The sequence below is a fragment of the Equus quagga genome, chromosome 9, assembly GCF_021613505.1.
Source record: "Equus quagga isolate Etosha38 chromosome 9, UCLA_HA_Equagga_1.0, whole genome shotgun sequence".
Lineage (NCBI taxonomy): Eukaryota > Metazoa > Chordata > Mammalia > Perissodactyla > Equidae > Equus > Equus quagga.
This window is the reverse complement of record NC_060275.1, coordinates 51,057,161-51,081,596: the sequence shown is the minus strand read 5'-3', so window position 1 is coordinate 51,081,596 and position 24,436 is coordinate 51,057,161. Positions and strand designations below refer to the sequence as shown.

Here is a 24,436-nt window from a genome sequence, read left to right as displayed (position 1 = left end):
TGCTATGTTGGTGGCTCACGTACAAAAAGAGGAAGATTGGCAGTGGATGTTAGCTCAGGGCAAATCTTTCTCAGCAAAAAAAGGAAAAAAACTTGAATGTGATTTGTGATTTCTGATTGCTAAGAAATGAATTTTTAATAAAATATGAAAAATGAGAGTTGATTATACCCTTGACTTAGAAGCATTTGAAGTAATTTTTTAAGTAACTTAAATATCCTAGGCTTCACATATCATTGATGACAAAGAGATATGAAACTGAGTACATTTCCCTTTTCTTTTAATGGAGAATTGCCTCTAACTTGAGATAATTTAATAATAGTCTTTTTTATACTAAAAGGGATTTGAGGTAGCTACTTTAAAGTAGGTATGTATCATTTGGGGTTAGAGACTAACTAGCTTTGATAGATAAGGAGATTTTTGTTCACCAAGTTTTTCATTCTGAACCATGGAATTCAGGAGAACTCAAATTTAAATGCCTCTAGAACTCTATTTCCAAAAGTAGTGTACAGAAAGTTCCTGCTTCTGAAATACTTGAAACATAACGTCACCAATATCCCTGAGAGAGAACACTACTACTGTATTCAGTAACCTTCAGAGTAAACATTGTTATAGTAGATGAAGAAAAGTTAAGAAGCTATTTCTCAGATGCAAACAAAAGGCATTGTTTACATAACACCAAACAATTAAAGGAAACCCTAGTTAATTGAACTCTTCAAGAACTATTGTGTTCTTCCTAACAGATTTCAAGATACAGTAGTCCCCTCTTACCCATAGGAGATTCATTCCAAGACCCCCATCAGATGTCTGAAACCGGATATTACTGAACTCTATATGTGTTCTTTCCTATACATACCTGTGATAAAGTTTAATTTATAAATTAGGCACAGTAAGAGACTAACAACAGTAACTAATAATGGAACAGAACAATTATAACAATATACTGTAATAAAAGTTATTATGGGTCTTAGCAACCCCAGCATACAATTTTTTTTTTTTTTTCTTAGCAAGTTGAGAACTTTCACCATTTCTCTTAAAGGAAGCACTTTATGGCTTCTTAGGCATAGTCAAATTACCGGCATCACTACTCTCACACTTTGGGGACCTTACTAAGTAAAATAAGAGTTATTTGAACACAAGCACTGTGATACTGCAACAGTCAATCCAGTAGCCAAGACAGCTACTAAGTGACTGACTGGCGGGCAGAGTATACAGTGTGGATACACTGGACAAAGGGATGGTACACATTCCAGGTGGGACTGGGTTGAGTGGCGCAAGATTTCATCACGCTACTCAGAATAGTATGCAATTAAAAACTTACGAATTGTTTATTTCTGGAATTTTCCATTTATTATTTTTGAACCCCAGTTGACCACAGATAACTGAAACTGGGGAAAGTAAAACCACAGGGAGAGGGGACTACTGTATTTTGGTAAGCTCACAGTGTTGGCATTTTGAAGAATACGTTCGAGGGCCACAAGACTAGAGACCCACAAATAAGAGATTTAACAATATCCTAAGCAGTCAATGGTAAGGACCCAAACCAAGGCTATTGAAGTAAAGATGGAGAAAAGAGGTTTAAGGATTGAAACAACATAATTTAGTGGTCCATTTGGATGTGAAAGTTAAGGAAAAGAGAGAAATTAAGAATGTCCAGTATCCACGTTTGGTATGTGGTATTAAAGGAAAATTGTTCATGACACTTGTTAAAGGCAGTAAGGCAGACTTTATTCAAGGGGGGCTACTACAATGGAGTTTTGTAATAGTTGAGAGAAATTGGGCTTAACTATAAATACAACAAAGAAAAATGAGAATTTATAGCCAAGAAGCAGGATGGGGATCAGTGGATGGAAAATTACTGAGAGCAAACATCAGGGATAAGGGGGGATTCTGGCTAAACTAACATAACAGAGTTCTTGCTGAAGGAGGCCAAGGTGGTCAGACATCAGCTGGGGGTTGGTGGAGGATGAGGAACTTGATCAGATATTGAAGATGGGGGATTCTGCTTAAACTGACTTAGCAGGATTCTTGCTAAAATTGGACAATACAGAGACAAACACGGAAGCCCAAAAGTCAGCCTAGTTAAGAAGAGCGTTCAGGAGAGCCTGAGTAGTTTGGTCAACAAGAGAGTCTTTGTCAGTGGCGATGTTCTAGAACCTTGATAAGGAATACAAGAGAATGGTCTAGAAGAGAGAATTCCAGAGTGGGATATGCTGAATTTCAAGTCTCTGGGACGTCTACTGGAGAATGTCCAGTAGACAGTTGGAGTTTGGAAATATACAGATATACATGGATATTTCTTACCATGCAGGTAATTAAAGCCAAGAGATCGCCCAGGTGTGAGAGTGAGAGAGAGCTCTCCCAAGTGAGCAAATGAGAATATAGCCAAGATCAGAATCCTGGGAGAACACTGATATCCAAAGTACAAGCAGAGAAAGAGAAGCCCATAAGGAAGAGTTAGAAGGAACTCCCAAGACTTAAAGAGAAAACCAGGAGTTTCCATGGTCTTAGAAACCAAGGAAGGGGATTTCAGAAGGGAGGGATTGGCAACTAGAAATGTTACCCAGATGACAAATAAAATTAAGGCTGGAAGGTACTCATTGACTTTAACAAGTAAGATGTTACTGGTGACATTTGCAAAAGCAATTTTATGACGCAGAGGAGCCAGAAGGCATATCACTGTGGATTGAAGTTTGAAGGGTAGAAGAGGAAGATACTACGCTATGAATAGGCTGCTCTTCGTGGACTACTACACATTAGACTGTTACACGTGTTTGAGTCTAAGGAAAAGAGGAGATGGAACAGTAGTTAGAAAGTGGTATATGGGAAAAGTTTCTATCTTTTGTGGTTTTGCTTTGGGGTTTTTTTTTTTTTATCAGGGAGAGGCTTTGGTTTTAAAGACAAGAGAGTGAGTTCAAGGGAAAGAGGGAAAAGTTAGGAGCAAAAGGGATTGATGGATTTGAATGTGATGGGTGAAGAAATATGAAGGCACGAGATCCAGAGAATTGCTGGAGGGGTACTTCTCTTTGTGAGGAAAGTGGGTGCCCTGCATCCTGATACTGACTGGAAGGAATGAGGAAAGATCTCTTACAAATATGTCGGTTGTGTCGCAACAGGAGAAAATCCTCTTTCTTCTCTTCTTGAGTTCTTATAGCTGAACTAGTAATAAAACTGACACAAGGCCAGATTAACAGGAGAAAACCCCAGTTTAAAACGTATGTATTGGAGATCATAAAGAAGTGATGCTCAGAGAGTGAACAAAGTAGGCAGTATATATATCTTTTATGCAAAGAAAGAGTAAATTTGTGAAGAATTGACAGAACAAAGAAACTTAAGTTCGGGGTATGAAATTAGGAATTTAAGCAGAGTTTAGGTTTGAGGTAGTAAATTAGCAAGGTTGGTTTATGCAGGTTTCTCGGCCCTGAGTCACCTAGCTCTGGTGATAAGGATGCAGGGAGAGCGCCTTTCACAGGGGAGGTTTCTTTCCTGCTTCATGGGGCACAGCGACAGGAGGGTCAGAATGCCCTTTCTGCATTCTAAGGTATCTCATCTCAGGTAACTTTAGTTCAAAATAATATGTTATTGTGGGATATTTTGAATTAGCCTGCGCTGGGCTCCAACAGTTGGTCAGAGGCGAGAAGTGATGGAATTCCAGTCTAGTGGCTTCTGTCTTCTTAATGATAGAAGGAAAAAAATCATCTAATTAAAGTAATTAATGATATCTTCTTTGCTTATAAGCATCTTGGGAGCTCTTTATTGAATGAATGGATGAAAAAGATACTGGAGGAAGTATGCCAAATATTAATAGTGATTCCTTTGGGCTGCAGAATTATTGGTGATTGTTGTTTTCTTTAATTTTTCCCCTATTTACCACAATGGAAATGTGTATTTTTGTAATCAGGGGAAACTTTAATTAATTGATGAAACTTTAGTAAAGCTGACGTGGAAGGTAGAAGCTGCTCAGAGGTAAGTAAACATAATTTTGACAAACCGTGAGGGCCTGATGGAAGTTCCGGTTATTTGGGTGTCCATTGGTCTTATTGCAGATGAATTTAATGAAACAACTTGTTTAACTTAGTAGTTACTTCAGAAGTAACATATCGTTATATTGGAAGCAAAGTTTATAGCTTCAATGACTCTAGTCTTTAAAATAATTTGACAGGCAGGTGGTAGAGAAAAAGTCCTTGGAGTTAGAACATCTGGTTTTGAGTTCTGGGCATATGCTAGCGGCGTGATCCTGAGTAAATAGCATTCTTTCCAACCTACTCCTCTTGCTTGTAAAATAGGAAAGGAACATCCCTTACAAGGGACTTTTTATGATTAAATAAGAAGTATATGCAAATTTCTTTAATAAATGTAATCATTTTACCATTCTCTTTTGCCAAATAACATTAGCTTTACTAAATTTTTCTCAAAACATATATATATATTTTTTTTTAATTTCACGTAAGTGTAGAATATCCTTTTAAAGAAAGATATCGGCTTATTGATACATTTTAACTATTTTCTGTTTCCTGCAGGAAATATATTCCTCTTGGTATAGCTGAAAAACATGGTATTAATTACTGGTATCAACTGCTATCAGCACTTGTCAACAGGAAATGAACTTTAGAAACACTTTTTTTCTTCAGTTTTGGTTTCAACATATCTTAAAGCTCAAGCTTTAACAAGATTAAATGTGCTTATTTTATTACTCTTTGGAAGAACGCATTGAGTGTAACCAGTTAGCAAACATTATCCAATAAAATCAGTATGAATAGTTCTGTTTAGCATCCCAGAAAGTGAACACACAAATGGAAAGCTAGATAACCAACTAAAGTCTAAGTAAAGCTAGACTTCAAAATAGAAAGCAAAAACAATTTATGTTTATTAATAAATATAAAACTATTAATAGTATCTGTAATATTTAAATAATATTTAATAATAATAATATATATAAGAGCTTAAAAAGCACTCCCACAGCTACTAGCGGAAAAACGGATTTTGGTATCCTTGTTTTACTGAGAATTAAGCCAGACTTGATTCTTAACTAATGCCCTACTATACCACTCTGCATTTAAACATTATACATTAAAAAAACATGTTTCCTTGAGATTAACTCCTCTTAGGGAGATAATAAATGTCTTGGACAAATGATAGGTGAGAGTCCAAAAGGATCACAAGAAATACAATAGTTCAGTTAGTTGATTGATAATATAAAAGTTCTTTATTAAAAATTTTTTGATGTACAGTTATGATTTCTAAACCAAAGTTTTATTCCTCAAGTTAAATACAATGATAACTGAAAGCAGGAGAAGTGTAAGATCTCTGAAAGAAGAAGTTCAAAAGCTGGATGATCTTTACCAACAAAAAGTTAAGGTAAGAACTTTGCCACCGTTTGTATAGGTTAGCGAAAGCTGTCATAAATTGATTGACTAGGCATCTGTTCTGACATCGAACTGAAATTTTTAAACTATATCTTACAACTTGTGTTTTAGTTTAGTTTCTCTTCCAAAGTTTATTGTAAGGAGTTATTTTATTTTGTTCTTTTAAAGAACTTTTTTCTGGAATTGGGCTATTTCACCACAGTGCGTGTTTTCTGTCCCATTGATATTTTATGCTTGCACATGTGATTCAGTATCCTTGGAAGACCAAAACTTGTTGTAAACGTAATCTCTTCCACCTTTTAATAGAGATTTAGTATTAAGTACTCCTAAAGGTTGAACCCCAATAAGGCCTTTTAATACACGTGATTGCCCATAGTCATTGCAAACTGACTATCCTGGCCAAATTCCAAAGACCACTTACATGAAATCTAGAATATGGGAGCCAGCCCAGTGACACAGGGGTTAAGTTTGCATGTTCCACTTTGGCGGCCCAGGGTTCACTGGTTCAGATTCCGGGTGTGGACCTACACACCACTTGGGAAGCCGTGTTGTGGCAGGCGTCCCACATATAAAGTAGAGGAAGATGGGCATGGATGTTAGCTCAGGGCCAGTCCTTCCTCAGCAAAAAAAGAGGAGGATTGGCAGCAGATGTTAGCTCAGGGCTAATCTGCCTCAAAAAAAAAAAATCTAGAATATGGGTAAAATAATTGGATTCATTCCCCACCACCTCTACCCCACCTTCTGGCCAGCATTTTTCTTAGGGAAGTACTCAGATGACTGTGCATTGCCACTTATACAATTTATATGAAACTTTAAACCACACCAAAATTTTTTACATAGTTACACGAACCAACTATCAGAAATTAAAAACTTTTCTCTTGACCCATATTGTGTTTAGGACCTATACATTTTTTTAAGCAGTGTGAAATTTTTAGAAAATACACCACAATAATATGATCTACATCTGAAATATGAGGCATTTGGTAATCATTTTGATTTTTCGTATGTCCTCCATGACAATACACTTTAAGTTTATTCTCTAAAGCACTTAAGTGAAAGACTATCATATTTCATTTTGAGGAACCTAAGAAGTGATGAATTTGGGCTACTTTGCCTGTACATAGTTAATGCATATGTGAAATAATGGTAATATGAAAGGCATCCACATTTTGACCTATATAAAAGGCTTCTTTTATGCTCATGGAAAAAAATTAAATCAGGGTATCATAAAATTTCCTACAGTACAGACTTGAAAATACTGCTGAATGAATTCTCCACAGGCTTATTGAAAAGGTCACATTTATGTTTACAGTATAAAATTCCCAAGGGAGCAGTGTAAAGTCTCTTACATGTAAAGGATTAATCATCCTGAGAATACAGATGATGATGCAACCTGATTTTTTATAAATGCTTTACATAAATTTTTTAAATCTACCTGGAATATATAGAATGTGAATATGAAAAAATCATAACTGTGACTTTATCCTGCTAGGAAGCTGAGGAAGAGGACAAAAAATGTGCCAATGAGCTGGAATCCTTGGAGAAACACAAGCACCTGCTGGAAAGTGCTGTTAACGAGGGCCTCAGTGAAGCTATGAATGAATTAGATGCTATTCAGCGGGAGTAAGTTCATCTCGCCAAGATTTATTTTTATTTTCAGATTAATTATTTAACATTTCTATAAAACTAGATTATGTTTATTTGCTTTAATTTATATTATAGAGCTATTTAGGGGAGAGGGAGTGGTGAATATAACTTAAGCAGAACAGCTTATAATTTGAGATACTTTGCCTAGAAAAATGCATTCCGCTACCATTATGGCTATTGTCCCCTAAGGAATCATTCATTTTTAGATCTATTTAATAAATGACTTTGAATCCCTGAAAACAACATAAAATTCCAAATCAGTTCAAATAACTGGCTATTTGTTAGTAAATTCTAACAAAATTCCACTAAGTGTTAATAAACTCCACTGAGTTCATATTTTTAAGATACATTTTCTAGAAATTATGTATATTATTTAGTAAACTATAATTATGCTATAAATTATACAGTCTCCTATAACACAATCTGTGCCTTCGTAATAATCACAACACCATGCAAAATCATGCAATAAAAATCAGAGGACTGAAGCACAACACTCAGAAACTCTGTCAGTGACACACACAAACAAAAGGTGGGAGCCTAATATAAATCTTAGCACAATTGTACACATGTTAAATGATTAAGAAATACATAAATGCTATAATAAATATGACACTTTACCTACAAAAGACCTGAAGTTTGCCAGGGGGAGTGGGCATTCAAAGGGTTGCAGCTTGTGAATTATTGAGAAGCGGTGGAAGGAGGGTTATCTGAATCAGATGGGAAGTTGTCACACCAGATGTGGATGCACGTGGCTCCATCACACTGGCAATGAACTGAGGGAGCTGGTGCACTTTTGAGGTATGTGCATACATATTTTGTATTTTGTGTATTCCTTTGCATCTGGATTCAGATGAGTGCAGTTTTTGGCATTCACATAGTGTTTCTCAAGGAGGAAATAGGCTTAAGCAGATGCAGAATTTGCATTATGCTCCAATTTCTACCTAGTATATCAATCCAGTTGGAAAAAATACACACTGCCAAACAAGCATTATAGCAGAACTGACTGTATTTTACGTAACATTTCTTAGAAGTTCTTCATTATTAAATTATACATTGTCAAGTTTTTCCTTTTGGTTTCCCTTTTAATTTTAAAACTCACATAGGAAAAATTTTAGCCACACTGTGTAATATTAAAATATACTTTTTTTTAAGTCTTAGGTGGCCCTCAAATAAAAAAACCTTACTTTGTGGTTGGAAGTACAACTCTTAAAAAAAAACTCACACCTCTTCATTTCCTTAGTTGTAACCTAGGGATGAAAAACTCACTTGAAAGGTTTTTTGGCTTGCCTTTTTTTTGCTTTGAATTTGAATTTGAATGTCTAAAGGTAAGACTTCTACTCCCCCATTCAAATGTATTTAATGTCTTGCCCCTGAAAGCATTTAGGTTTACAATTCCTTTGGAGACTCAGGTAAGACTATTTGTTCCCAACCTTTGTATGTTAAAGCATGAGTTCTTGGTGCTCTTTTGTTTTGTTGCTTGCAAAGGATCTTTGAAAATGTTTTTATTTCTGTTTTAATGGTTGAGAAGTGGCCTTCTCTGAATTATACATAGAGCAGGGAACACATATACCAATCAGAGTCTGGTTTTATTGAATATGAAAAGGAGACGTGAGCTAACTAGAACTGATATATTAGGTTTTTTTCTAGACAACTCAAACAAGAGTTTTTATTCTGCAGATACCAACTTGTTGTACAGACCACAACTGAAGAAAGACGAAAAGTGGGAAATAACTTGCAGCGTCTTTTAGAGATGGTTGCTACACATGTAGGGTCTGTGGAGGTAAGTATGTGAAGGTCTTTCCTACATTCTGAGAAAGCTTTCTAAAACGTTGATGTATTTCTGTTTTGTTTCCGTAGAAATTAAATGATAAATGTTATTTATATGGAAAATTTGATCTAGTAAAAGTTTATCAGAAGATCCTGTCTAGTAGTGTGGTAAGGCAACACTCGTGCATTTTATAAAGTAATCTGTTTTGTTCACATAAACAACATAAAATGATATTTTAAGAATAAAGAATTTCTAAAATATGAAGTTTACTTATGTCCATCTTTCACGTACCTTGAAAGTTCAACAATGAAACTGTTCCTCTAACCTGTACACAGCCCAAGAGTCAAGATAAATTGCTAAACTCTAAAATTCCTGGGTAATTTATCAGGTGACAGTGTATTTTCAGCTGTGAATGACTGAAGGAAAAAAACTCATATCACATTAATAGACCTCCATTTATTGATAGTAGAGCATGTGATAGCCTACTTACCCGTCTCTCCTGAAAGACATTGAATGGCTGCTTTCTTGCTTGCCAGTGTTCTTCTGTGCTTGGTAGTAAGAACTAAAGGAAATGTCCTAGGGGCCAGCCCAGTGGCACAGTGGTTAAGTTCGCATATTCCAGTTCGGCAGCCCAGAGTTCACCGGTTCGGATCCTGGGTACACACATGGCACCCCTTGTCAAGCCATGCTGTGGTAGGCGTCCCACATATAAAGGAGAGGAAGATGGGCACACATGTTAGCTCAGGGCCAGTCTTCCTCATCAAAAAGAGAAAGATTGGCAGCAGATGTTAGCTCAGGGCTAATCTTCCTCAAAAAAAAGAAAAGAAAGAAAGTCCTAGATGCTTCATCAGAAAACCTGGGTTCTACCCACTTCTTCCTAATTCAACCGCTTAGTGGCTCTATAACCTTTCATGGATCCTTTTTCAACCAGTATTGTTCATCTGAACCACAGACCAGAAAATTATTCAAGTGATTACTTTCTCATTCTCCCAAGGATGGTGTATAGTAGTTCCATCCTAACTGCATAAGAGAAATGTTCATTCATAACGTACAGTGGTTGGCTTAGATTGAGAAAGTCTGCTTGTGTGTATCATTTTACTTCTTTTGGTCTTCACTTTCTTCATCTGAAAAATGAGAAGAATGTACTAAATCATTGCCAACTTCCTTTGCACCTCTATCTATTATCTGTAACTGTCAGTGTGACCTCAGTGTTAATCCAGTAGTGAGTTATCACTAGGGATTTATGTGAAAAGTAGCCACAGCTGTTAAAATTTTAATCAGTTAATATAAACTTAGGTTTGAAACTCTAATGATAGATTACTATTACTTTTTAGTTACTTTGTGTGTAACTAAATGTTCACTGTTCAAAAAGATTAGACCAAATTCAACAAACATTTATTGAGCACTTACTTTGCACTATGCAAAATTCACAGTTGGTCTGTAAAGTATGGAAGAAGCATAGAAAGTCAGCTGATCATCATTAAAACCTAATGGGGGGAAATTTTACAAGTAATGAAATTGGACTAAGGAAAACAGGAATTTGGATCTAATGGTATCTTTAAATGGTATATTTTTCCTATGGGACAAAGTGTTTCTTTGAGCAGTTCCTGATTGGAGCCCCATACAGGTCCTATATGTGGTTGATGTTCTAGGCCAGGGGACAGCAAACTGCAGCCTACAGGCCAAATTGTGCCCACAGCATGGTTTTGTAAATAAAGTTTTATTGGAACATTGCCACTTCATTCATTTATCTATGGCTGCTTCTCCACTGCAATGGCAGGGTTGAGCAGTCGCAACAAAGACTGTCTGGCTCACAAAATCTAAAATATTTTTTACTTGGCCCTTTACAGAAAAAGATTGCTGAATCCTGTTCTAAACTCCTACCTCCCTGATGTGCACAGACGCTTTATTTTTTGGTCTGTTTAGATGTGCCAAAAATTATTATAAAGCTGTAATTAACACATGGTAGTATTGATGCATACAAACCAATCTCTGATTAAGAGTCCAGAAATGAATGCATGAACATAGACAGGAAACTGATAGGTGAGAGAGGTGGTATTGCAAAATAGTGGGTAAAATGAATTGTTGAATTAATAGAGTTGGTTTCCTACCTTAAACCCAAGACAGAAATCAGTTCCAAATGGATTGAGAAATCGATGTGAGGCTAAATTTTTAACTTTTAGAAGAATTATGAGACTATCTTTATGTCTTAGAAATTGTAAAGAGGTTCTTAAATTAGACACAAAAAGTACAAAGCACAAGGTAAATTATTTATAAATTCAGCTTTATTAAAATTAAGATCTCTACATCAAAAGACATGGAGAGTGGAAAGACAAGCCACAAAAATGATAGAAGATATTTTTAAAACAACTCAAAAAGGATTAACATCCAGATATATAATGACCTCCAAAAAATAAATATGGAAAGTGGGCAAAGGACTCAACTGAGGAGTTTCACAAAGAGCCCATGTGGCAAATAAACATATGAAAAGATATACCATTATCTACCCTTAAGAAATTGGCAAAAAAAAAATAACCTTTTATAATAATAAATGCTAACAAGGATGTAGAGAGATGGGCGTTCTCATTTATACTGCTGGGGTTGTAAATTGATGTGACAATTTTAGAAAGCAATTTGGCAATCCCTAATACTATGCAGTTCCACTCTAGGTATTTGAAGAGATTTTTACATTGTGTACTAGAGTACTGTACTGGGTTGAATAGTATCCCCCAGGAATTCATAGTATGACCTTATATGGAAATAAAGTCTTTGTGGGTGTAATTAGTTAAGATGAGGTCACACTTGATTAGGGTAGGCCCTAAATCCAGTGACTGGTATCCTTGTAAGAAGGCCATGTGAAGATGGAGGGAGAAATTAGAGTGACGCAGCTATAAGCAAGGAGTGCCAAGGATTGCTGGGAACTGCCAGAAGCTGGGAAGAGGCAAGGAAGGGTTCTTTCCTAGAGCATTCAGAGAGAACATGGCCCTGCCAACATCTTGGTGTTGGACTTCTGGCCTCCAGAACTGTGAGGGAATAAATTTCTGTTGTTTTAAGCCACCCAGTTTGTTGTAATTTGTTACAGTATAATATTTGAAATAGTAAAAGAGCAAATACCTGGTGTACTAGTTTCCTATTGCTGCTGTAACGAATTACCAATTTATGGCTTAAAGCAACACAGAAGTCTAAAATGGGCCCTTTGGGCTGTAATCCTAGAGGCTCTAGGGGGGAATCCATTTCCTTGCCTTTTTCACCTTCTAGTGGCCACCTACAATCCTTGGCTTGTGGCCTCTTCCTCCATCTTCAAAGCAACAGCATACAGCATCTTCTATCCTCTCTGACCTCTCTTCTGTCCTTATATCTTCTCTGACTCTCACTGCTGTTTCTCTCTTACAAGAACCCTTGTGATTACATTTGATCAGGATAATGCAAAATAATCTCCTTTTCTCAAGATCCTTAACTTAAGCACACCTGCAAAGTTCCTTTTGCTTTGTAAGATAACATGCTCACAGGTTCTGCGGATTAGGACATGGATATCTTTGGTGAGGCTGGTACTCAGCCTACCGCACCTAGGAACCAACAAAAATTCATTAACAGTAAAAGGGATAAGTAAATGTTGATATATTCATTCAATAGAATATTATATAGCAGTACATGAATAAACTATAGCTATATGTATTGTGAAAGAATCTTAAAATAGTGGATAAAAAATGTCATAGAACATTGTATTTAATATTCAGTAAATATGAAGGTTAAAAACAAGGATTGCTAAACTAGTATACAGTATAGAGATACATACATATATATCTATCTTTATGTGTGTGGTAAAAGTATAAAGAAAAGCACTGTTCAGGAGAGTGGTTGTCTCTGGGGAGAAAAGAAAAGGGGATATGATCAGGAAAGGGCCCAAATAGGTGGATACAAGAGTATTCCTTTTATTCCTGTTCTTACAAATGCTTCAGTCTTGTTTGTAAATTTCACAATCAAGCACTTCAAAAGAAATTAATGTTTTCACCTTAACAATTGCTAATTGTTTCCACTAGAAACATCTGGAGGAGCAACTTGCTAAAGTTGATAGAGAGTTTGAAGAATACATGTCTGAAGATCTCTTGGAAAATATTAGAGAGATTGGAGACAAGTATAAGAAGAAAGCTGCTCTACTTAAGGCTTCTGATGAATAAAGATAAAATGTGGATTATGTAAGCAAGAACTTTATTAACAGTGTAAATTTTGAAAAATCCTTTGTAGATTTGAAAAATCTCTAACATCCTGTTCCCCTCTTTACAATGAAGTCTCATGACCACGTCTTCCCAAGTTTGTGAAATATTTTTATATCTTTTATAAATATAGTTAATTAAAGTATGTATATCCTGAAATTATGATAACTTGTTCGATTGTTGTCTTTAAATGTGAAAGACCATTTATATTGTGTTCCCAGAGTTAATAAAATTGTGTCAGTAAAGTGTGTTTCTCCCCTGATTTCTCTGCCTAACTTCAGATGGTTAGAAGATTGGTATTTCGGTCTAAAGCAGGAGTCAGCAAACCAACTGTGGGCCAAAACCAATCACACGCATTCATCGACATACCATCTATGACTATTTTCACACCACAATAGAGAGTTTAATATATGCGACAGAGACCAGATGGCCCCAAAGCCAAAAATGTGTACTGTCTGGCCCTTTACAGAAAAAGTTTGCCAATCCCAGGTATAAACTATACAAAGGTTGGTACTGTCCAACTGAAAAACTTTGACTCTGAACATGTAGTCTAACCCACTCTTTACCCAGAGCCAAAAAGCTAAAGTTATTTCTGGCTTCGTGCCATCTTCATTTTGAAATAAGAATCAGGAGAAATAGTAAAATAATCTAGTTCAACCCCCTCATTTTAGGGATAAGAATTCAATCCTAGAGATGTTCTGATTTACCTCAGGTCACACCTCTCAGTAGTGATAGAAGCCACACTGGAACTAACTTGAACCAGTGCACAATCCTGAATAAAGCCACAGGAGCCATGAAATATCAATGTTGTGGATAGGGAGGAAGGGGTGTTAGAATGTGAGATTTTTTAGGCAAATCTAAATTGTTAGGAAGCTCCTCAAGTTGAACTAACATCTGCCTCCAGGTTAACTTTCTGTTCTTTAAACTTTATTCCAACTGTAATGCAAGTCAAAATGAAGAACATGATAAAATGAAATGTAAGCAACATACTATAAGAACCCAGAATAGAATTCCAGCAAAGCTTTATGAAGGGAGAGCAGTCAGCCTGAGAGTCGAATGAACAAAGACAGGTCATAGTTGGGAGAAAATTGGTATGACAAGATTAATAGTCACCAGTGTATTCAAGAATTTTGACTCCTGACATCCAATAGAACTTTCTTCAGTGATGGAAATATTCTGTCTGCACTATCCAATATGGTACAGCCACATCTGCACTCAAATGGTACATATATATGAGACAAAGACTACTCAGAGCTTTGTCACTCAAAATGTGGCATGAAAAATGTCATCAGCATCACTGGGAGTTAAAAATGCAGACTCCTGGCCCCACCCCAAACCTACTGAATCAGAATCTGCGCTTTTTATAGTTTCTTGAGATAAACTGTATGTATTTAACCTTTTGTAACTTTTGACATACCACAATCAAGCTAGTGAATATATCCATCACCTATAAAAGCTTCCTCATGGCCTTTTGTAATCCTTTCTCTTGTCCTTACCTGGCACTTGCCCCACACCCATCCCCAGGCAAGCACTGATCTCCTTTTTGTTACTAGAGGATGGTTTGCATTTTCTAGAATTATATTTATATAAATATAATCATACAGTGTGTAGACTTGTATGGCTTCTTTCACTCAGAATATTTTGAGATCCATGATTATTTTGATATCCACGTCACACTGTATATCAGTAGTTCATTCCTTTTTATTGTTGAGTGGTATTCCATTATATGAATATATTGTTTGTTTATCCATTCACCTGATGGACATTTGAGTTGTTTATGGTTTTTGACTATTACAAATAAAGTCTTTATGAACATTTATGTGCAAATCTTTGTATGGACATGTGTTTTCATGTCTCGGGTAAACACAGGAGTAGAATGGCTAGTTCGTATAGGGTAGGTGCATATTTAACTTTTGTGAAACTTAAAAAGTGTTTCCTCAAGGGCCAGCCCGGTGGTACAGCAGTTAACTTTACACGTTTCACTTCGGCAGCCCGGGGTTCGCCAGTTCGGATCCTGGGTGCAGGCATGGCACTGCTTGGCAAGCCATGCTGTGGCAGGTGTCCCACATATAAAGTCGAGGAAGATGGGCATGGATGTTAGCTCAGGGCCAGTCTTCCTCAGCAAAAAGAGGAGGATTGGTAGGAGATGTTAGCTCAGGGCTAATCTTCCTCAAAAAAAAAAAAAAATTAGAAAAAAAAAATGTTTCCTCAGATGGTTATACTATATGTTCCTACCTGCACTGTATTGAGAGTTCCAGTTGCTCCACATCCTTATCCACAGTTGGTATGGTCAGTCTTTTTAATTTTGGCCATCCTAAGAGTGTGTGGTTCTATCTCATTGTGATAATAATTTGCACTTCTCTAATGACCAATGGTGTTAAGCATCTTTTCATATGCTTATTTGTCAGCCATACATCTTCATGGGAAGTGTCTATTCAAATATTTGCCCATATTTTTACTGGATGGTTTTCTTATTACTGATTTGTAAGAGTTTATATATTCTTTGTCTGATACATGTTTCACAAATATTTTCTCTCAGTCTGTGACTTTCCTTTTCATTTTCTTAATAGTATCTTTTGGAGAGCAAAAGTTTTTAATTTTGACAAAGCCAAATTTCTTGCTTTTTTTTATACTTTCTGCATTTTGTGTGATATTTAAGGAATCTCTGCCAAACCCAAGAAATCTTTGCCAACATCACTGTAATTTTCACCTATATTTTATTCTAGAAGTTTTATAATTTTCACTACTGAATCAAAATCAGAATCCAAATCTGCATTTTAAAAAGATCTCCAAGTTGTTTGTATGTACATTAAAATTTGAGATGTACTTTAGAAGAAAAAATTATCACTAGTTAAATATTATCCATAATATACTACTATTTAATAGTGATTTTAGGAATGACAGAAAAATCATTCTAAGTTCAACCAAGGTGTTAACCTAAGGACAACTTGGGTCATGTTCGAGACAAAAGTGATCAGAGTACTTGCAGGGCACTTTTAACATTTTTTACCTCACTCTACAAGTTTTCTTCTGAATTCCTAAGGACGTGCTTGTCTTCACAACTAACACCATTGAAGTAGATATTATTCCACTTGCAAACTCTAAGAATGCTACGGTCAGAAAAGGCTTTAGATAGACAGTTGAACCTCCCAACCGATGAGGAACACCTCCCAGGCCTTTCTGTAGACGGTTACCTAGCCCTCGTCTGAATCCTTCCGGGGATAGGACTGCTTCCAAATTGCTCATTGCTTCAAATCATTTGATTGTTGAGCAATGCTGCTTGCCAGAAGGTTCTATGTTATATTGGGCCAAAATCTGCCTTCCTGTAACTTCCTCTAGTTCCATCTTTTTGTCATAGAAGAGTTGTGTTATCATAGTTTCCAGTTCCATTTAGGGACATTAATCATTTATTATTGTTTATCTTATGTTTGATCCTATGTGTGATTAAATCAATCTTTCCCCAATTGTGTTAATCTCTTTGATATTTTACCTTGCTTTCAATGTTACTATTTTAAGCCTTTCCTCTATAGAAGAATTTTTTCTTTTAATTTTTGATTTTGAAATAATTTGTCTTTAAAAAGTTGTAACTAATACAAATAACCCCCTTCACACAAATTCCCTAGGTAGTGTTTTACTACATTTATTTATCATTTTCTCCCACTTCGCCTTCTCTTTTTCTGTTTATCTATCTTGACTCACTTAAGTTGCAGACATGATACCCCTTTACCTCTAAATACTTCAGTGTATATTTCCTAAAAACAATGACAATCTCTTTTATAATTATAAGACAATTATCAAAATCAGGAAATTAATATTGGTACATTAGTACCTAATCTACAGAACTTAACTCAAATTTTGCTAATTGTCCCAATACTTTTCCTTTATTAGGATTTTTTTTGCTGGTCCAGGATCCAATCCAGGATCACACATTCCATTTAATTGTCCAATCTATTTAACCTCCTTTACAGAGGAAGAGTTCCTCATTGTGTCTTTGACTTTCATTTCATGTCTATGACTTGGCATTTTTGAAGAGTCCAGTAATTTATGGACTGTCCCTCAATTTTTGCTTAATGCGTTCTCATGATTAGATAGGGTATGTATTGCTTGCAGGACACCACAAAGTGATGTTACATTCTTTTCGGTACGTTGCATCAAAAGGTACATGATATTTATTAGTCCCATTAATGTTAACTTTAGTCATTTGGTTTTGGTGGTATTCACAAGTTTACTATTTTCTCCTTTGTAATTAAGAAGTGGAGAGGATACTTTGAGACCGTGTAAACACAGTATTTATCATCAAGCTTTCACCTACTAGCTTTAACATCTGTGTGTCTTGAATGAATTATTACTATGATGGTTGCCAAAAAGTGATTTTTTAATTGAGATATAATTGACATATAACATTATGTTAGTTTTGGGTATACAACATAATTCAATATTTGTATATATTGCAAAATGTTCACAACAATAAGTCTAGTTAAGATCCATCACCACACATAGTTACAAATTTTTTTCTAGTGATGAGAACTTTTAAGATCTACTCTCTTGGCAACTTTCAAATATGCCATACAGTATTATTAACTTTAGCCACCATGATATACGTTAAGTGATTTTTAAATTTCTAATTCTATTGTTCATTTCTTCTACAGTAATCAGTCGGCATTCTACTGTAAGGAAGAACTTTTCCTTCTCTTTATTTATGTATATCAGTAAGGACCCATGGATTCTTATTTTAATCAATGGGTTGTAATTTCTAACTGTCATTATTTATTTTGATGCTTAAATTGTCCCAGATTTGACCAGTGGGAGCCCCTTCAGGCTGGCTCCTGTGTTCTTTTTTGACATTTCTCCATCATTCTTTGAGAATTTCCTTGCTTTCTGGCACAATAAGATGTCCCGGGCCCATTCTGTACTTCCCCTGCCCCATCCTTGGAATCAGCCACTTCTCCACGTATGTCTGGTCCCTTTTAGTGGACAACAATATTTAGAAACCAAAATCTGAGCACTATGTGTATTCGTTGCTTCTAAGGTGCCAATGCCTCCAGGCCCTCTGCAAGGATAGAGCTAGAAAATATAAGTATTCATATACATACACATATCTGTATTTATGTTTCTCTCTATTGATATGTTAAAAACCATGAGTTCATACCGGTATCTCCAGTTCCAATCCAACACCACACGGGTGCTTGATCATGGGAGCCAGAACATAGGCTCAATAAACAAGAATTCATTGGCCTAAGGACACTTTTCCAGAAGATGGGATTCAACACCCTGGAAAGGACCCCAGAGCATGGGGCAAAGTCACTATTGAAGTGGCTCTTCAGAGGTACATAAAATCACGGCAAACTCAGCAAAGTGGAAATGCCTGAGTTGCCCTGGCAGAAAGTAAAGGAAGGAATAGAAAGACTGAGGGAAGGGAGCATGCTGGAATACATAACGTAAAGCCAGAAGAGCCCCAGTGCTCCACAGGAGGACCCCGAGGACACCCCATCCATTAAGGCCATAGGGAATGCCCTGGTGAGAGGGACAGCAGCATCACTAGGAAGTTCAGTGGCGGCTCCTCTGCAGGCTGGGATGACAGTGGGAGAGGCGGGCACAGAGCTGAGCTCATGAACAACCATGGGGATGATGGAGCCCCGAAGTAACAAAGGCCAGGAGGCTGCCCACAGTGATGGGCAAGGTTAAAAGAGTAGTCAAGGGTGCTTAGTCTGAAGAAGTTGCAGAGGTGGGTAATAGAGATGGTGTCCCCGGGGGCAAAAGAGGACAGAACTATAACTCTTCCACCCTCTGTCATAGTAGAGTCCAAAGAAATAGGGACTACCTTGACATCACACTGATCCAACAAGGGTGGGGTTTTTAACATTTTTTTAGTTAATAGACTATTTTTTAGAGCAGTTTTAGGTTACCAGAGAAATTGAACAAGGGTTCTTTTTAATTCAATAATCAACAAATAACAAGAATTTTAGAGAAGAGGCCTAAGAGTGGTCAGGCCTATGAAAAGTCACAATCTCTTGCTCAGTTCCCAGATCTGAGCCATTTTCAGATCTGAAACTCAATGACTGAGGAGGTGGCTGAGTCTCTAGAAGGAAGGACATAGCGACACCATGGCAAGTGTATAGTGTGATGATTCCCCCAGCACTTCCCCAAAGAGACCTACAGCCACTTACCCGAGTGATTGTACACTGTGGAAAGGGAATTCATCAGACAGTTTTAGGACTATTTGACACAAGATCTGAGTTGACATTGACCAAGAGCATCACCACACCCATGTATTGGAATGGGCCTATGAGGACTAAGCAATTCATCGAGTCCTGACTAAGATCTGCCTTGGTATACCCAGTGAGTCTGTGGACCCACCCAAAGGTCGTTTCCTCAACCCCCAAGTATATGATTGAAATTGATATACTTGGATTTAAAGTACACCCCACAGTGGGTCCCTGGTATGTAGAAGAAGAGCTATTACAGTGTGGAAAGCCACATGGAAACTGATGAAACTGCCCACTTGGCCAAGATAGTAAATAAAAATAACATCGTATACAAGGGAGATTGGCAGAGATGAGTGACCTAAAGGATTCAGAGGTGGTGAGCCCTATCATATCTCCATTTAATTCACCAGTCTGACTCTTTCAGAAATGCGATGAACCCTGGAGAATGACTGGGGACTACCACAGACTTAACCCAGTACAAGCCCCTATCCCATCTACTACACCAGATGTGGTGTCACTGCTAGAGCACATTAATAAGGCCGCCGCTATGTGGTATGCACCCATTGATTTGGCGACTACATTCGTTACCATGCCAATTAGAAAGGAAGATCAGAGCAGTTTGTGTTATTGTGAGATGGACAATATTCATAAACAGTCATTTACAGTGTTGTCATAGGCTATGCTAACTCTCCTGCCTCCTATCATAATATATCTGGACCACCTGGACAATATACCAACCCATTACATCAATGACATCCTGATTGGACAGGATAACTAAGAGCTGGCTAAGATGCTAGTGGCATTGGTAACATACATATGCTTCAGAGAATTGGAGATGGGCCCGGCCCCATGGCTGACTGGTTAAGTTCATGCACTCCATTTTGGTGGCCCAGGGTATTGCTGGTTCGGATCCTGGGTGCAGATCAAACACCATTCATTAGTCCATGCTGAGGTGGCATCCCATATAGCAGAGCCAGAAGGACCTACAACTAGAATATACAACTATGTACTGGGGAGCTTTGAGGAGAAGAAGAAAGAAAAAAAAAGGGAGGGAGAGAGAGAATTGGAGATAATCCCTAAAAAGATTCAGGGACCTATCACTTCAGTGAAGTTTTTCAGGGTTCATTGTTAGGGGCATGCCGGGATATCACTTTCAAAGTAAAAGACAAATTGCTACATCTTGCATTCCATAACATATGAATGAAGTGCAGTGCCTGATAGGCCTCTTTGAGTTCTGGAGACAACAAATTCCACACCCAGGAATATTGTTCCAGTCGATGTATTGGGTGACCTGAAAGGCTTGAGTGGCACCAGGAAGAGCATGTCAGGGCTGTGGCGCAATTAGCCCTGCATCCTGAGTTATACCATCCTGCAGGGTCTATGATGTTGGAGGTGTCAGCAGTAGGACAAGATATACTGTGGAGCTTCTGTAAACTCCAGTGAGAGAATGAAGCGACAGATCTCTGGGATTCTAGAGCAAACTCATGCTATCCACGCAGACAAGTGCAGACCCTTTGAGAAACAGCTCTTGGCATGTTACAGGGTCTTGGTAGAGACAGAACACTAAACCACGGGACACTGAGTGACTGTGCACCTGGAACTTCCTATTGTGACCACCAAGTCATAAAGTCAGACAGGCCCAACAGCAGTCCATAAGAAGATGGAAATGGTACATACAGGATCAATCTGAGCAGGACCAGAGGGCACAAAGAAGCTGCCCAGGCAGGCAGTTCAGACCCTCATGTCACCCACCACTTTTGCACCTTCCCCAGATTTCACCTATGGACATAGAAGGCCCCACACAACCAGATGAAAAAGAGGAAAAATCTCAAGCTTGGTTTATAGATGAGTCAGTTCACATGTGGGGTCCAAAGGGAGAATACTCAGCAGGTGCATTGCAACCATATTCAGAGGTAGGCCTGGAAGACTGCCAAGAGACAGTGTTCCTAATGGGCAGAACTGTGAGCAGTGCACCTGGTCGTCCACTTTGTATAGAAGGAGAAGTGACCTGAGATGAGATATACACAGATTCAAAAATAGCAACAACAGCTGAGCTGTCTGGTCAGGGCTTAGAAGAAAAAGGACCAGAGGACAAGAGACAAAGTTGTCTAGGGTAGAGCCATTGCATGAACATATGAGTGAGCCCCAAGTGTGAAGATTTTTGTATCACATGTTAACACCTACCAAAAACATCTACTACAGAAGAGGCACTGACAAAACCACTTGGCCAGTTGAAGTTACACAGAACTGACGTGATGTGCACCTAGGGGAATGCTATGATGTCAGAGACGGAAGCTCTGTGTAGGCCCAACGGCAGGGACTCCCTCTTACCAAGACTGACTTAGTTACTGCTACCTCTGAATGTCTATCTTGTCAGCAACAGAGACCAACACAGAGCCCATGATACAGCTCTGTCCTTGGAGGAGACCAACTGGTCACTGGGTGGCAAATTGACTATTTGAAGCCCTGTCCATCCTGGAAAGGCCAGCACCCCATTCTCACAAGGATAGATACCTTGCCTTTCATGCCCACAGAGCCTCAACCAGCACCGCTATCTGGGGCTCATGGAATGCTTGATTCACAGGCACGGAATTCCACACACATAACATCTGATCAGTGAAGGAAATATAGGAGTGAACCCATGACCATAGGGTTACGAATTCACTGGTCATATCATGTACTGGACTACCCAGAGGCCTTCTAGAATGCTGGAACAGCCTTCTAAATGTACTACTGAAATGCTAGCTTAGAGAAAACTCTCGGAAGGACTAGGGCCCCATCTTTCAAGACGTAACATATTAATGAAATCAGAGAGTCCTGTATGGGGCTACATCCCAAGAGGAAGGTTACAGGGGAGAGGAAATCAAGGGGTGGAAGCAAGCATTGCTCCACTTGTCATCACTCACAGTGACCCACTGGGGATTTTTTGCTTCCCATCCCCAAAACTCTGCAAGGTTAGAGGTTCTGTTCCCATAGGGGACACATTCTTGCTAAGGGACACAGCAAGAGTGCCATTGAACTATTGGTTACAGCTGCCACCAGGGTGCTTTGGACACCTTGTGCTCAAGGATGCAGGAGAGTATTGGAGCCACCATCATGGGAGGGACAAATGACCCTGCTCAGCAGGAGGAGCTGGAGATGTTTTTACAAAATGGTGGCAGAACCAAGCGATCCACTTGAGCACCACCTGGATATGCCCTTGCCCCACTGGAACTAGGAACAGATGGTTCAGTTTTGGGATGCAGCAACCCCAAAATGAGAAAGAAATGACTATCACGTGTTCAGTCCCTTCAGGTAAGAAGGCTTGAGTCACACTGCCAGGTTAGCCCACGTGATAGTTGAGGGGTCAAATGGGCAGTGGAGGAGGGAGAGGAAGAGTACCAGCTGTGGCCCTGAGATCAACCACAGCAACAGAGGCTGCTGCTCTTCCCACTAACCTCACTCTTGTGTTCCCTCCGAACAGCGCTCCCTGAACCTGTGTGAAGAAATAGATGTGTGTGGTACAAGGAACGAACTGTAGCAGCTATGAGGATATGCTTCACAGAACTCCTGCTACAGGGAGCATGTTGACTTTGGCTCAAGAACCCCCTGACAGCTTTTCCACACATTCTTCAGACCGCCCAGAGGCAACGAAGTTTCCACCCAACCTTCTCTCCCTCCCTCTTCACTACTTTGGGGTCTGACAGCTCTCCCAGCCTTTCTCACCTCTCTCCCTATTTCCTTTCACATAACCTTTTCCCTTAACAAAATTCTTGCATGTTTAATCCCACCTTGGCTTCTGCTTCTGGAAGGACTAGGACTAACACAATTTATAAATTAAATTAGGAAGATTCTTTATGCTGTTGAGTCTCCCTGATGAAAAAGCATGGTATGTTTTTCTATCTGTTGAAGTCTTCTGTTGTGTTTTTACAGTTTTCTTCATACAACTCTTGCATCCTTTAAGTTTTTTCCTAGGTATTTGATCTTTTTTGTTGCTATTGTGAATGAATCTTCTCTTCCACTATGTTTCTTATACGGTTGTGATTTGTATATATGAGAAATATATTGACTTCTATTTGTTTATGTAACTTTTCATTAATTTATGACTCTTTTATTATTTGGTAGTTTTGTTATTGTTTTTGAGTCTCTTGAGTTTTCCAGTTACATAGCCATAATTCCTGCAAATAGTAACAGTTTTACATACACCTTCTCAGGTATTATGCCTCAAATTTTCTTCTTTTTGGGGCCAGCCAGGTGGCGCAGCAGTTAAGTGCACACGTTCGGCTTCAGCAGCCTCAGGGTTCGCCAGTTCGGATCCCAGGTGCAGACATGGTACCACTTGGCAAGCCATGCTGAGGTAGTCGTCCCACATAGAAAGTAGAGGAAGATGGGCACGGATGCTAGCCCAGGGCCAGTCTTCCTCAGCAAAAAGAGGAGGATTGACAGCAGTTAGCTCAGGGCTAATCTTCCCCCCCTAAAAAAAAATTCTTCTTTTGTTTAATTGTATTGGCCAGTACATCAAATATAATATTACATGCTTATAAGAGTGGCCATCCTTGTCTTATTCCTAATTTTAATGGAGATGCTTCAAGTGTTTCCCCATCAATCATAATACCAGGTTTTGTGCTGAGTTAGATATGTTAAGGAAGTACCAATTTTTTTCCTATTTTGTTAAGCTTTTTTTCCTTAGTAATGGTTGTTGAATTTTATCAAATAAGCTTTAAGCATCTATGACATTGAATTTATTATTTTTCTCCTAGTATTTTCATGATTGTTTTCTTAACATATAAATACCCTTACATTCCTAGAATAAATTCCACTTAGTCATGATGTATTTTTCTTTTTCTCTCTTTCTTTCCTTTTTCTCTTGATGTGCTGCTGCATTGTATTTGCTAATATTTTATTTAAAATAATTTCTAATTTAATAATAATATCTAAAATAATTTTTATTTATTTTTGCATTGATATTCCTATGTGAGATTGGTGGTCTGATACATATTTTTTAATTCTTGTCAGGTTTTAGTGTTAATGTTATAATCACTTTAGAGATAGACATTTTCCTTCTTTTTAAAATTTCTCTGGAAATAATATAAAAGTCTTAGAATTGTATGCTTTCAAGTTTGGCAGAATTCCCCATCTGAGTGTACTGCTTTTTGTGGGCTCTTTGACAACTTTACCTATTTCTTCTACAGAAATCAGTTTAAGTTTTTGTTTTTAATCTCTTCTATAGTTTTGGCAAATTATATTATCTTAGACACT

At 37.9% G+C, this 24,436-nt stretch overlaps 1 protein-coding gene across 1 annotated transcript in view; it reads left to right on the top strand.

Moving 5' to 3' along the window:
• The window catches only part of NDC80 (NDC80 kinetochore complex component), a 41,808-nt gene extending 27,245 nt beyond the window's left edge, over positions 1–14,563 (top strand). Inside the window, exons 14-17 of the mRNA XM_046670995.1 lie at positions 5,263–5,355; positions 6,856–6,986; positions 8,688–8,790; positions 12,819–14,563. Of these exons, the coding sequence (XP_046526951.1) occupies positions 5,263–5,355; positions 6,856–6,986; positions 8,688–8,790; positions 12,819–12,956 (465 nt within the window). The 3' untranslated portion in view covers positions 12,957–14,563. The remainder of the gene's footprint in view (positions 1–5,262; positions 5,356–6,855; positions 6,987–8,687; positions 8,791–12,818) is intronic.
• Positions 14,564–24,436: the final 9,873 nt, after the last annotated feature.